Raw genomic sequence first — 13,209 nt, forward strand, 5'->3', positions numbered from 1 at the left:
CTAAATATATCTGTCAAGTCCATCTGATCCAATGTCTCATTCAGGGCCCTTGTTTCTTTATTGACCGTGTGTCTAGATGATCTATCCATTTCTGTAAGTGGTGTATTAAAGTCCCCTGCAATTACCACATTCTTATCAATAAGGTTGCTTATGTTTATGAGTAATTGTTTTATATATTTGGGGGCTCCGGTATTCGGTGCATAGACATTTATAATTGTTAGCTCTTCCTGATGGATAGACCCTGTAACTATTATATAATGTCCTTCTTCATCTCTTGTTACAGCCTTTAATTTAAAGTCTAGTTTGTCTGATATAAGTATGGCTACTCCAGCTTTCTTTTGGCTTCCAGTCGCATGATAAATAGTTCTCCATCCCCTCACTCTCAATCTAAAGGTGTCCTCAGGTCTAAAATGAGTCTCTTGTAGACAGCAAATAGATGGGTCTTGTTTTTTTATCCATTCTGATACCCTATGTCTTTTGGTTGGCGCATTTAATCCATTTACATTCAGTGTTATTATAGAAAGATACGGGTTTAGAGTCATTGTGATGTCTGTATGTTTTATGCTTATAGTGATGTCTCTGGGACTTTGTCTCACAGGGTCCCCCTTAGGATCTCTTGTAGGGCTGGTTTAGTGGTGACAAATTCCTTCAGTTTTTGTTTGTTTGGGAAGACCTTTATCTCTCCTTCTATTCTAAATGACAGACTTGCTGGATAAAGGATTCTTGGCTGCATATTTTTTCTGTCTAGCACCCTGAAAATCTCGTGCCAATTCTTTCTGGCCTGCCAAGTTTCAAAAGAGAGATCAGTCACGAGTCTTATAGGTCTCCCTTTATATGTGAGGGCACGTTTACCCCTTGCTGCTTTCAGAATTTTCTCTTTATCCTTGTATTTTGCCAGTTTCACTATGATATGTCGTGCAGAAGATCGATTCAAGTTACGTCTGAAGGGAGTTCTCTGTGCCTCTTGGATTTCAATGCCTTTTTCCTTCCCCAGTTCAGGGAAGTTCTCAGCTATGATTTCTTCAAGTACCCCTTCAGCACCTTTCCCTCTCTCTTCCTCCTCTGGGATACCAATTATGCGTATATTATTTCTTTTTAGTGTATCACTTAATTCTCTAATTTTCCCCTCATACTCCTGGATTTTTTTATCTCTCTTTTTCTCAGCTTCCTCTTTTTCCATAACTTTATCTTCTAGTTCACCTATTCTCTCCTCTGCCTCTTCAAGCCGAGCTGTGGTGGTTTCCATTTTGTTATGCATTTCGTTTAAAGCGTTTTTCAGCTCCTCGTGACTGTTCCTTAGTCCCTTGATCTCTGTAGCAAGAGATTCTCTGCTGTCCTGTATACTGTTTTCAAGCCCAGCGATTAATTTTATGACTATTATTCTAAATTCACTTTCTGTTATATTATTTAAATCCTTTTTGATCAGCTCATTAGCTGTTGTTATTTCCTGGAGAGTCTTCTGAGGGGAGTTCTTCCGCTTGGTCATTTTGGATAGTCCCTGGCGTGGTGAGGACCTGCAGGGCACTTCCCCTGTGCTGTGGTGTATACCTGGAGTTGGTGGGCGGGGCCGCAGTCAGACCTGATGTCTGCCCCCAGCCCACCGCTGGGGCCACAGTCAGACTGGTGTGTGCCTTCTCTTCCCCTCTCCTAGGGGCGGGATTCACTGTGGGGTGGTGTGGCTCGTCTGGGCTACTTGCACCCTGCCAGGCTTGTGATGCTGGGGATCTGGCGTATTAGCTGGGGTGGGTAGGCAAGGTGCTCGGGGGCAGGAGGGGCAGGCTTAGATCGCTTCTCCTTAGGTGATCCACTTCAGGAGGGGCCCTGTGGCAGCGGGAGGGAGTCAGATCCGCTGCCGGAGGTTTGGCTCCTCCGAAGCGCAGCGTTGGGTGTTTGCGCGGAGCGAGCAAGTTCCCTGGCAGGAACCGGTTCCCTTTGGGATTTTGGCTGGGGGATGGGCGGGGGAGATGGCGCTGGCGAGCGCCTTTGTTCCCCACCAAACTGAGCTCTGTTGTCAGGGGGCTCAGCAGCTCTCCCTCCCTTTGTCCTCCAGCCTTCCCGCTTTCCGAGCAGAGCTGTTAACTTATGACCTCCCAGACGCTAAGTCGCACTTGCTGTCGGAACACACTCCTTCCGGCCCCTCCGCTTTTGCAAGCCAGACTCGGGGGCTCTGCTTGGCCGGCGAGCCGCCCCTCCGCCCCGGCTCCCTCCCGCCAGTCCGGGGAGCGCGCACCGCCTCGCCGTCCTTCCTACCCTCTTCCGTGGGCCTCTCGTCTGCGCTTGGCTCTGGCGACTCCATTCTGCTAATCCTCTCGCGGTTTTCTGGGTTATTTAGGCAGGTGTAGGTGGAATCTAAGTGATCAGCAGGACGCGCGGTAAGCCCAGCGTCCTCCTAAGCCGCCATCTTGCCGCAACTCTCAACACTCATACTCTTGACAGAGTGATTCTGCTTCCATGAATCTAGCCTGAGGAAGAGATCTCAGTACAATAAGGACCTTACGTGGAAAGATTTCCACTGCCTCAGACCTGTATGTCCAATATGGAGGGAACCGTGACTTAAATGGAATATCAAGTAAGACAGTCCTTGCAACGGCTCTCCAGCAACCTACAAAGTAGTGTGAGACACTGCCCCGACAGCTTGCTTGTAATGATTTCAGTATGTACACATCTGGAAAAAACCTGAAAACAATGAGGCAGAATGGAAATACTTGGTTAGGTAGCAATACGGGCAAGTTTTAAACAACTTACTTTTTATTGTTGTAGTTTTGTTTGTGCAGTACATGGAAATTATAAAAAGCTGGGGAACATTTGTATAAACGCACAAGGGAGAGAACAACCTGAGGAACCTCACACTAGCATGTAGGGCCTGAGGGACAGAGAGAAGTTGGGAGGGCGGACACTGCCCCTGAGACTCCATCTTTGTTTCACGTGGGCCCAGGCACTGTGGTTGGTGTGGATGAGAGCACAGCTTTCTCATGGCCCACCTGTGACCTGTGTGGCAACGAGAGACTGGAGCAGAGCCCGGGAGACAGGTAAGCATGCAGCAGCTGTCCTGAAAGACCCCAGGGCAGCCGCAGCCAGTCCCAGGGCCCCAGTGCCACGCTGCCTCGGGCCAGCTTCCCCTGCCAGGGCCCAGGCATGACTCCCACCCGGAAGCCAAGTAGCGGCACTGCAGCTAGAAGGCCGTGGTGCAAGGTGAGCTTGCTTCCTCATGGCAGGGCGTGTTGCTGGTCCTTGCAGTTCACCAAAGAGAAAAGAGCCCGGTTTTGTACTCGGCTCCTTTATCTTCGGTCAGGAGTAAAAAGAAAAACTCGGGGCAAATGTGAATGAATGAGACAAACTTGGTGACTCTACAGCTTGTCCTCTGCGGGGGTACAGACTTTTCCAGAGACCAGTGAACATCTGTGTAAACAGACATTCCTTCCCTGGACCAGCGTTACTGCATACCCTCCCTTGGGCCCCAGGGGGTTGGGTATCAATGTAGTTCTCTGAGCCGGTTCCCCAGCCTCCCAAGGTGACTTTGTCACCTGACAGGAGGAGGCCCGATTGTTACTTTTCTGCTTCTTAATAAGTAAAGGACAGCTGTCTCCTTGACGCCTCCTGGGCCGGTGGCCTTAGGTGTAAACAAGTCATTACTGGATCATATTTAAGAGACAAGAAGAGTTTGAGTCACAGGTTTACTTGGTGGCAGTAAGGAGCATAGCTACTGGTGACAAGGAGGAGGTTGTCCTGTTGAGGCAGAAGGGAAGCCCTGACCTCTGCTTGCTGAGCCCAGGGCCTCCACTTGGCTTCGTGGGATGTTTGCTGTCCCCCCTCTCCCAGCTCGAATGAGACTGCCCTGCCCGTGTCCCTTCCGTCCCTTGGGGCATCAGTTACCTACGCAGCCCTTGGCGGGAGGCTGACACTGGTCCCTCAGAACATGCTGAGCCTGGAGCTTTTTCTGGCCTATTTCAGGAATTTCGTTTCTGAGGGTAAATCTGTCTCAGCAAACACTCGTGTTTAGAAAAAATTGTCTACCACTAGACTCTTCTGATTTGTGCTTTCCAAGTCCTGTCTTCCCTGTGTGTTTCCAAACAACAGAGGCGCCTTTTCCTGTGGGGACTGCTCCCGCGTGGTCATCTCTCCTCTTCTCAGAAGGCACTTGCAGGTGTTCCTGGACTGCCCTTCTCGCCCCCAGTGCACAGTGAGGGTCAAGGTAGGAGGCGGGCGGTGCTCGCATGCGTCCCACTCTGTGTCACAGAGCCCCTCTGCCGCACCGCCAGCTGGGAGGGCGGCCTCTGTTTTTCCTTCCCTGGGGGAGGGGAGGGAAGGGCTCCCCCTCAGGAACACTGTCTTCCCATGTCTGTGACTTACAGTCACGTTGGACTTAAGACTCGGAGAGGGAAGCTACCGGAGAGATGAAGACTCGACATGAACCCCGGGCGCGGGCCTGAGCACTGGCACCCGTCCTGGGGTTTAACCTGCCTGCCCCGCTGTCGTTGCAGCTGTCCCAGGCCAGTATTTCTTCGCTCCTGAGGTTCGCCGCCTGCGAAGATGGGGTAAGTCCAGGGACACGCAGCCCAGGTGTCCAGCCCTGTGCGCTTCAGCCCGAGTCAGTGGATCATCCCCAGGTGCAGACCCCTGCCTCCTGCACTCTCGGTTACAGCGGAGTGCCGCAGTATAATCGTGCGCGTCCTCGGTGTTTGGAGTAGGCCAAGACGTGGGCACGCCACACCGCTGTCTCTTCCTGACAAGTGCCGTGTCTGTTCACGAGACCTTTCCCTTGTGGGATCGAGGCTCTTTCCTAACCAGTCTTGCAGTAGATCCGTGAATCTATCTCCCTGGCTTTGATTTTAGTAAGACAGTTGACACTTCAAGGCCTGCCATGGTTTTACATTAATAGAACGGGAATGTATGAGGCACGCATCTTGTGTTTGTTAATTGCTGGGTATTCCAGAGTCTGAGTAACTGGAACGTTACCGTTATTTCTCAGAACCGTTTTGCCTGCCCTGAGAGTTGCTGTGGTGTGAGGCTTAGTAAAGCGGTGTGCTCCTTCAAGAAAACCACCACCTAAACATACATAACTTACGGCCCAGAGACAGTTTCTTCCTTGTAAAATTTGGCCCTCATAAACAGGAAAGGTCTGTCCTTGACATGTCTGGTCAAAACCATCTGCTAGCACCACAAGTGGCCCGTGGAATCACTGAACCCCAGAGAAGAGCACGGGGGACTGACCACTGCAATGGTGCCAGGGCACAGTTCCCAGGTCACAAAAGGTATCTGTGGCCAGTGGTGGGGTCCACATCCAAGTAGCAGACTTGGGCCAGCTGGGCAGATTGTGGCGAAAAGCGGGCTGGTCATCTGCAGAACTTTCTGATGGGATCCCATGGCCAAATTCCAGCTCTGATTGCAGCCAGAATGTGGGGCTCCTCTGGAGGTGCGAGGGGCTTCTGCCTCCGGCAGCTGCCAGCCCCTCCTGAGGGGCAGAGGTCGGCAGCACAGGAGGTGGAGCAGCCATTCACACTCCTCCCTCAAAACCATGGCTCTCAAAGTTTGGACTAAACTGGGACGCGGATAAATCCATGAATAGGATCCTAGGGGATCGCTGGTCCGACCAGCTTTCAGGGCGGAACTGCCCGTGGAGCCCTAAAAAGAGTTTCTGGCTCTCTCCCTGGGATACAGCGCACCGGCGGGGGCATAGCTCCCTAGCGCAGCATGGGGACACCTCCAGCCCCACGCCAAACCTGTATCCCAAGGGCTGCTTCGCGTGTAGGGACTGATGGATGGGCTCATGAGCAAGTACTCCCTGACTGTGTCCAAGTAAAATGTGAGTCGGTAACTACAGTGGGCCACCAACTGTGCTCACCGTTTTTCGTACACCTTTGCCTTATTGAACGTCCCCAACATCTCGGTAGTGCAGAATCCACACTTTACCACTAAAGAAACGAGAGTGCAGGGCCCGCAGCCACAGTCTTCATTGGGTACATTGTTATCCCCAGAAGTGACTACCTAGCAGAGTGTGGGAGGGTGACGGATCCTTGTGTGTATGTTTCTGTTCCCCCTGAAGTTTCTGGGTGACAAGACAGCAGTGCCTGCTGACTGATTCCTCGTCACCTTATCTCTCGGTCTCCGGGGTGGGTGAGGCGGAAGAAAGAAGGGCGTGATCCTGGGTAAGGCTGATGGGATTGGAGGGGGCTTTAAACAGGTGTGAACAGATCTAGGTGGCAGATCTAGGTTATCTGGGCAAAAAGTTGGGAAGTGTTGGGAAAACTTCTGCTTAAGGAGAACACATAGCGAATGAACCCAAACCCACAGCCTCAGCAAACAAGAAGCAGCACTTGGGATGGTGCACGGCTCCCCGCAGGCCCACATGGGCGCAGAGGCCCAGCACCTGCCCCGCAGTTCCTCAGGGGGCCCTGGCTGGGCCCTACCAGGCTCAGGCCTGTTCTCCCTCCGGTTCCCCACAGGCTCCTCCAGAGAGCAGCCTGGTGCTCCCCCTGGGAAGCCTCCAGCCACGGACTGCTCTTGAGTCCCCAACCTCTCTGTAGGGACCTGGGGATCAGGAGGAGGCCCCGGCAGAACTGTCTCTTCACTTGATTTCCTTCTGAGTGAGGCTGACTTGTACCTCTTACACATCACACCTCTCAACTACGGGGCACCTGTAGGCAAAACCCTACTTATAAAGAGCTCAAGGGTGTGTGTGCAAACGTGTGTGTATCTGAGCGTGGGTGCGTTTGCCGGTGGATTTGCCTGTGGGTGTGCTTGAGCGTGTGTACACACCTGTGTGTGCCTACGTGTGCACATTTGCACTGGGTGAGGGGCACAGGGTGGCAACAGTCCTGGGTGTCACCTTTCTGGGTGCTCTGTTATCAGAGCTGACGCCAGTAAAATTAGGGTAAATTGCAAGCCTGGGGGCACATTTTAGTCACCTCCTTCCCCCTCCCCCAGCTTTACCCACAGTGGATAATCAGGGCTTTACATCTGACCTGCAAGGAGCTGAGAGAAGATGGGTGTAAGAAGGTCCTCTGTGGAGACATGAGCGTGAGTTTTGCAGTCTGGATTGTGTCCATTTTCTGGGTGAGAATGCACATTTGCCAAAATCCAAAGAATCAAATTAGTCTTTCCATGAGAACCATAGCTCCACTCCCTGGAACAGATGTACTGTTTCTGGTTAGGACACCGGAGTGTGAAGTTTTATACCGAAACTTTGACGTGTTCAGGCTACAGAGGTGAGAAATGGAGCGGCTGCTGTTGTACATGTTAGTTGTCAAAGGTCACATTATAGTGATACGAAATTTGGAGTTTGTTTCCTAGCTTTCAGAAAAATAAAAGCTGAAGGGAAATGTAGTGCGCCTTTTCAAAACAGACGCATTTTACACATACGTACATTCAGTCCGTTCATACGAACAGTGCACTTGCGTTTGCTAGTGCGACTGCTCTGTACCTTCCCATCTTAATTCCCCCCAAACATAATTATCACTTGATTTCCACTTATCAGTGATATAGTTATTATTGACTATGATGTGGTTATTATAATCTATCGCTGCCAAATCGGATGTGGTAAGAAGGAATGATCTGTTCCTGACTTTGTTTACAAGCCAGAATTCTCCGCCTAAGTGAGTGTAGGAGTGCCTGGGCCTCCTTCTTCCCCACGCACGAATGTACAAGTAGTGAGAGACAGCAAAGAAGTACCCAGCCGGCCTACCTCAGTCCTCCCAGCCGGGGACGGCGACCCCTTACCCTGCACGGCCCTATGGGCGCCCTCCACACCCCTCAGTCCTGCGGCTGTCTGGTTCTCTGCCATCTCTCCAGGATCAGACCCCTCTTGGTTTATAGCAAGTCCTTGACGAATGATCAAGGCAGTGGGCCACGAACCTGACATCAATGGCACAGATGAGCTGGGGCTGAGGAAGGCCTCAGCCTCGGTTGTCCAGTGAGAGACTTTACTTCCGCCTCTTCATCTGTCTTTTTTTGTTTGTGTTTGTGTTTTAGAGAGGGAGAGAGTGCACAAGTGGGAGAGGGGCAGGAGGGAGGGAGGGAGGGAGGGAGAGAGAGAGAGAGAGAGAATGAGAATCTCAAGCAGGCTCCACACTCAGCACAGAGCCTGTTGCGGGGCTCAATCCCATGACCTTGGGGCCACGACCTGAGCTGAAATCAAGAGTTGGGACACTTGACTAACTGAGCTGCCCTTTGACCCCTCTTCACCTGTCTTGACTGCAACTCTTACTCCCCCATCCCTCCATTAAGCCACTGAAGAAACCAAAACTACTGATCACATTGAATAGGCTGGGTGTGTTGCAATATGCCTTCAAAGATGGGGAAGCAGAACGATCTTGTGGACTGGCGGTAGAGCAGTGTTCGCATCCCAGGTTGATCCCAGGTTGAACATCATGTTACTGCTTCAAAACCCACCACCCCAAAGCTTAGGTGGCCTCCATACTTACTCTGCATACAGACCTGCAGTTTGGATAGGGCTCTGCCAGGACAGCTCTGCGGGCCATCAGTTGGTGCCCCAAAGGCTAGGCTGGACTCACAAAACGCCCTTCAGTCCCCCACTGACTGCTGTGCTCCTTTGCCTGGGACCTTCTCGGGCTCTGGCCACACAGTCTAGCTTCTCTCACGATATGTGTCTGGATCCCAAGAGATGTAGGCAGAAGCTGGGCTCCTTCCTGACCAAGCTGGGGATGCCACTCAGTGTCCTTTCCACCATACTTTCCGTGAGAAGTAGTCACTAAGTCCAGCCCAGGAGCCAGGGTGAGGGCAGTGAGGTGCCCACCTTCGATGGGAGGGCACCAGGGAGCCACAGACATGTGCCTACTTTTGCCACGTTGTCAGAGCCCTCCAGCCTCCATCTCCTTCGCGAAGACACATTAACGATGGAAGGAGCGAGCTAAAACATACAGACCTGAGCTACTGTAGAGTTGTGTGAAGGGGTCTTGCGCAGAGGAGGGGTGATGCACCTCAGATAGCATTCTGCAGGTGGCAGCAAAGGAGCCTCTGAAAGAACCTGTTACCTTCCAGGGCTTCCGTCTCTGCTGAAGCCAGAGATGGGATTCATCCCAGCGAGTTTGAGCCGCTCTTTATTTTCAGTCCCACTTCCCCCCAACCCCTGGAAGAAAGTGTTCTGAGGTTTGAAACCTGCCACACCTTCCTAGCACAGTCATCTGGTTCCCATGCTGTCCAGTGCCCTGAGTTCTCATCTAGAGATGAAACCTGCCTGTAAGATACTCCTCAAACAAACAGTGTGAAGGAAAAGCTTTCTGCATGTTTGGCCTGAGAAGAGTTACTCTAGAAAAAACGGGATCCTGTTAAGGAGGGAAGTTTGGGGCAAAGTACCAGGCAATCCTTTGACCAGAAGTGTTGCTAGATTGGGGAAGTGTCCCAAAGGAAGTGGAAGACAGCTGCAAGCATGATGCGTGCCCTGCCCCCAGCCTTCCCACTAGAGACCGGGGCACATCCCTTTGTATGTCAGTCCCCAGTTCCTCTCCGAGGACAGCCAGCTGGGACGTCCTTGTCGTTGCATCCACTAACAAAGATCAGAAAACAGGAGCTCCTTCGTTTGCCATAATCAACAGGGCTTTTATCTAGCCTGTCACTTTTTTTCTTCCTCACCCTGTTGTTCTCACCATTTGAAAAGTGGAAGGTCACAGACTAAGGGAAGGACCTTCTGCTCTGCTCTTTGGTGTTCTGTGTTGTTGGGAACAGGACGTCCAGGGCTAGCTCTGTTTGCTTTAACCAGCATGCCTTCTGTCACTGCAGAGTTATGAAGTGAAGAGTGTCCTCGGAAAGGAGGTGGGGCTGTTGAATTGTTTTGTCCGGTCCGTAACCACCCACCCGGCTAGCTGCGTTGGATTGGAGGAAATTGAGCTCCTGACTGCAGGAAGAGCCTCTTCCCGACACTGCCCCTCGCCACAGGAGCTGTGAACTTTGTGATGCGGCGGAGGTGGTGGTGGTTGGGATAGTTATTTGTTAACTACGGGCAGAGTGAGTGTACTGTATGATCTTGAAATGGAACTTAGATTTTTCTAGGGCAAATGTTAGCAAGATAATTTTGTAAACTATACCTCAAAATGCTTTTCTCTACAGTTATATTTTACGACCTCTGTGCAAATTCAGGAACATGTTATATTAAAACTTAACTAAGCTTGAGGCCTTCATTTTGTACTTCATCTTAGGCAGTATTAAAACAGCAAGAAAAAAATTCTGCTCACTTGTAATTTTTAAGTGTTTAAAACTGTTACTCCTAAAGTATAGATAAGTTACCTGCTGTGATTCTCGCTATACCGATAGGCCTGTTTAATCATGCTGGGTACTGTGCACAGAGAGCCGAGATTACAGACTCAAGAGGAGTGATTGGTTATTGTTGGCTTTGTTGGCAGAGATTTAAATTAACGCGAAATGATGAATAAATTGTCTTTAGACAACAAAGATTTTGTTTCCTCCTTTATAACAAGACAATCATGATAGGCCACGGTTAAATTACATAAGATAGACCTAGCAGTCCAGAGCAAGAAAGGGCGCCGAGTACCCGCTTTAATTGGGGGAAAGGTGAACGGCTTGATTTGTCCTGATGAAGCTTTGAAACATTTCAACGACCGGCAGGACTGCTGCTTTTGAGGAGCTTTTTGACCGTCTTTTGCATCTACCACAGAACTATCTTATGTTTACACCCACTCGGAAAACCTACTGGAAGCTGTACCTAAGACTGAGGAAAGTGAAAGCAAAGTCCCATGGAAGCCAAAGACGACTCAGACATGCTGTGCGGAGAGCCGGATCCCTCCCCTCACCCCTCACCCCTGCAGCAGCCAACTGAAGTTAGGGAGCCCCTGGGGGCTCTTGCCTACAGAGGAGCCCCTAAGTCAACTGCAGGACCGGTCATCCCGCCAGCCTCCTCCCCAAGTCCCGGAACTTCTCTGGGAGCACCTTCCACCGGAAAGCTACTAGTCTAGCACGAGTTCCTTTATTCGTGCTTCCTCGATCTTAAGCAAACAAAACATCTGGAGGTAGACTCTGGCAGGTTTCAAAGAGCAAAGCAGATCCCCTCTTCTAGGGAGCTCAGGTCCCCCCTCAGGGACACACACCTGAGTCCCGCGGCCTCCCCGGTGCCTTGCTGCATGCCTGGCACTGGAACGTGCCCTTCCCCAGCGAGGTCCTGGGGCCACCAGCATTCAGGAGTCACTGTGAATACGGGAATCGGGGGTGGTTTTAAATGCTTCTTTATTCTTACAAATGCTGTAAAAATTAATATAAAAAAGTGAGCATGCTCAGTCTTTTCCTCTTATCTACAATACAAAGGGTTTGTCTGAAAAGTTTTTCCTTTTTTTTCTTTTTCTTTTTTTTTTTTACAAATGTACCTTAGCTGCATCAACAGGAGTAAGATGTAGAAAAGCTACCATTATAAAAATAATTTAAGGGGAAAGAAACACGTATAGCTTCTCTCGAAGTTCAGTGGTGGTTCAGTCCAGGCCGTAGGTTCCTCCGTGGGCGCGTCCCAAAGACACTGCGGCCGGCGCCCAGCGGCTCTCGCGGCGTCCGGGCGGGGCGCGCTCCGCTCCCGGGCCCGTCGGGTCTGAGGTATCGGTCGTTGGTGAGTCTCTCCCGCCCCCCCCTCCCCCCCGGGGCCGCGCGTTACCGGCAGTCGGCGGCCCCGGCGGCCGGCAGGAAGGGCGGGCTGGGCAGCTGCTTGAAGAACTGCCGGAGGCCGGCCAGGTCCCGCGTGAGCTGCTCCACGCGCTGGTGCAGTTTCTCGTTTTCGGCCGACAGCTCCACCAGCTTCTGCTGCATCTCCTGGTTGCGCCGCTTGGCCTTGTCGCGGCTCTTGCGCACGGCGATGTTGTTGCGCTCGCGCCGCTGCCGGTACTCCGGGCTGCCGCGGTCCGGACCCCTCTTGCCGGCGCTCTTCTCCCGCGCCGGGCCCGGGGCGGGGCTCGGCCCGGGGCTGCCGCGCGGCGGCTCGGGCGACGTGGGCGGCGTGGGCTGCGCCGCGGCCGCCAGGCTCACCACCGTCTGCGCGCACGCGGCCACCTGCGCCGGCAGCAGCGAGCCGGGCGCGTCGCCGTCGCCCCAGTCGGGCTCGCGCTTGAGCGGACGCGGGGCGGCCGTGCCCGGGCCGTGGGGGCGCGCGAGGCCGCCGGGCAGCAGCTCCAGGGCTCCCGCGGCGGCGCCCGCCGCGCCCGCCTTGTGGTTGCTGTTGAAGAGGTCGGCGAAGAGCTCGTCGTGGCACAGCTCTAGGGTGGGCACGGCGGCCATGGAGTCGATGTAGGCGCTGAAGTCGATGGCGCTCTCGTCGTCGTACATGGCGGGGGCTACGGCGCCCGGCTCGCCCAGGCTCCCCGGCTCGCTCCCGCGGCCTGGCTTGCCCGCCCGGCCCGGCTCGTAAAAGGGCGCGGGCTCCGCGGGCCAGGGCGCGCCGCGCGCCGGGCCGTCCAGGCTGAAGAGCGCGGCGCTCATGGCGGCGTCGGGCCGGCCTCCGTGTCCGAGCGCGGCTGTCACCTCGCTGGGCCGGGCCCCGCCGCCTTTTCTAGCTCGAGCTGACGCGCACGCCCCGCCCCGGCTCCAGAACCGCGGGGGCGCCCCGGGGCCGCGGGGAGGGGGAGGGGGAGGAGGAGGGGGGCGGCGGGCGGCGGCGCCCAGGGAGACCCCGCCCCGAGCACCCCGCCCGGCCCCGGAGCCGCCCCCGAGCCACCCCCCCCCCCGCCCCCGGCCGCTGTCCTCTCGCTGCCCCCACCCCCACCCCCACGCCCCGGCCCGCGCGGGAGGGGAAGGGGCGCCACTTCCTCCCCGTCCGCGGCCCGGCCCGAGCGCCTCTGCTGGGAATGGCCCTCCCTCTGCCCGCACTCCGGCTCCTTCTCTCCTTCCTGTTTGTTGGGTTTGGAGCCTCTTTGCTCTTCGGAGCGGCAGTGAAATCAAAACCAGGACTTGGCTGCGGCGCGCGCGTCCCGGGCCGGTTCCCGTCGTTACAGGGAGCGCCAGCTGGGGGGGGGCGACTGCGGGACCGAGGACAGAGCGCTGGGGCGTTCTCCAGCCACGGCTCCGGCCCTGGGGACCCCGGTCCGCGCCACGAGCGGCAAGGAGGGCTCAGTGGAGGAGAGGGGGGGGCTTGCACGTTTCCGGAAACCCGGGGCCCAATTTGGCCCTTCTCCCCCGGGTTCCCGGGGCCCAGTCGGCCCTAGGGGTCGAGGCTCGGCGTCGCGGCTGGAGCTTCAGGCCGCAGGGACCGCGGGGCACAGCAGA

General features: G+C 54.3%; 2 protein-coding genes across 8 annotated transcripts in view; one reads left to right on the forward strand and one right to left on the reverse strand.

The window, feature by feature from the left end:
* The window catches only part of SPIDR (scaffold protein involved in DNA repair), a 509,126-nt gene extending 498,722 nt beyond the window's left edge, over window positions 1-10,404 (forward strand). For 4 of the 7 annotated variants that reach the window (XM_047841985.1, XM_047841986.1, XM_047841990.1 and 1 more), the window contains 5 exons: window positions 2,936-3,029; window positions 4,078-4,192; window positions 4,482-4,535; window positions 6,925-7,017; window positions 9,736-10,404. In XM_047841985.1, coding sequence (XP_047697941.1) covers window positions 2,936-3,029; window positions 4,078-4,192; window positions 4,482-4,535; window positions 6,925-7,017; window positions 9,736-9,900 — 521 coding nt within the window. In that variant the 3' untranslated portion in view covers window positions 9,901-10,404. Of the gene's footprint in view, window positions 1-2,935; window positions 3,030-4,045; window positions 4,193-4,481; window positions 4,536-6,924; window positions 7,018-9,735 lie in introns of those variants that run through there. The other 3 variants (XR_007148501.1, XR_007148502.1, XM_047841987.1) reach the window with 3 other exon arrangements.
* Window positions 10,405-11,459: 1,055 nt separating this feature from the next.
* On the reverse strand, window positions 11,460-12,528 carry CEBPD (CCAAT enhancer binding protein delta). The gene has a single exon (XM_047841991.1). It carries the CDS (start codon window positions 12,424-12,426, stop codon window positions 11,605-11,607), a length of 822 nt encoding a protein of 273 aa, XP_047697947.1. The 5' UTR covers window positions 12,427-12,528; the 3' UTR covers window positions 11,460-11,604.
* Between the last annotated feature and the right edge of the window lie 681 nt (window positions 12,529-13,209).

This window comes from Prionailurus viverrinus, chromosome F2 (assembly GCF_022837055.1).
Source record: "Prionailurus viverrinus isolate Anna chromosome F2, UM_Priviv_1.0, whole genome shotgun sequence".
Classification (NCBI taxonomy): Eukaryota; Metazoa; Chordata; class Mammalia; order Carnivora; family Felidae; genus Prionailurus; species Prionailurus viverrinus.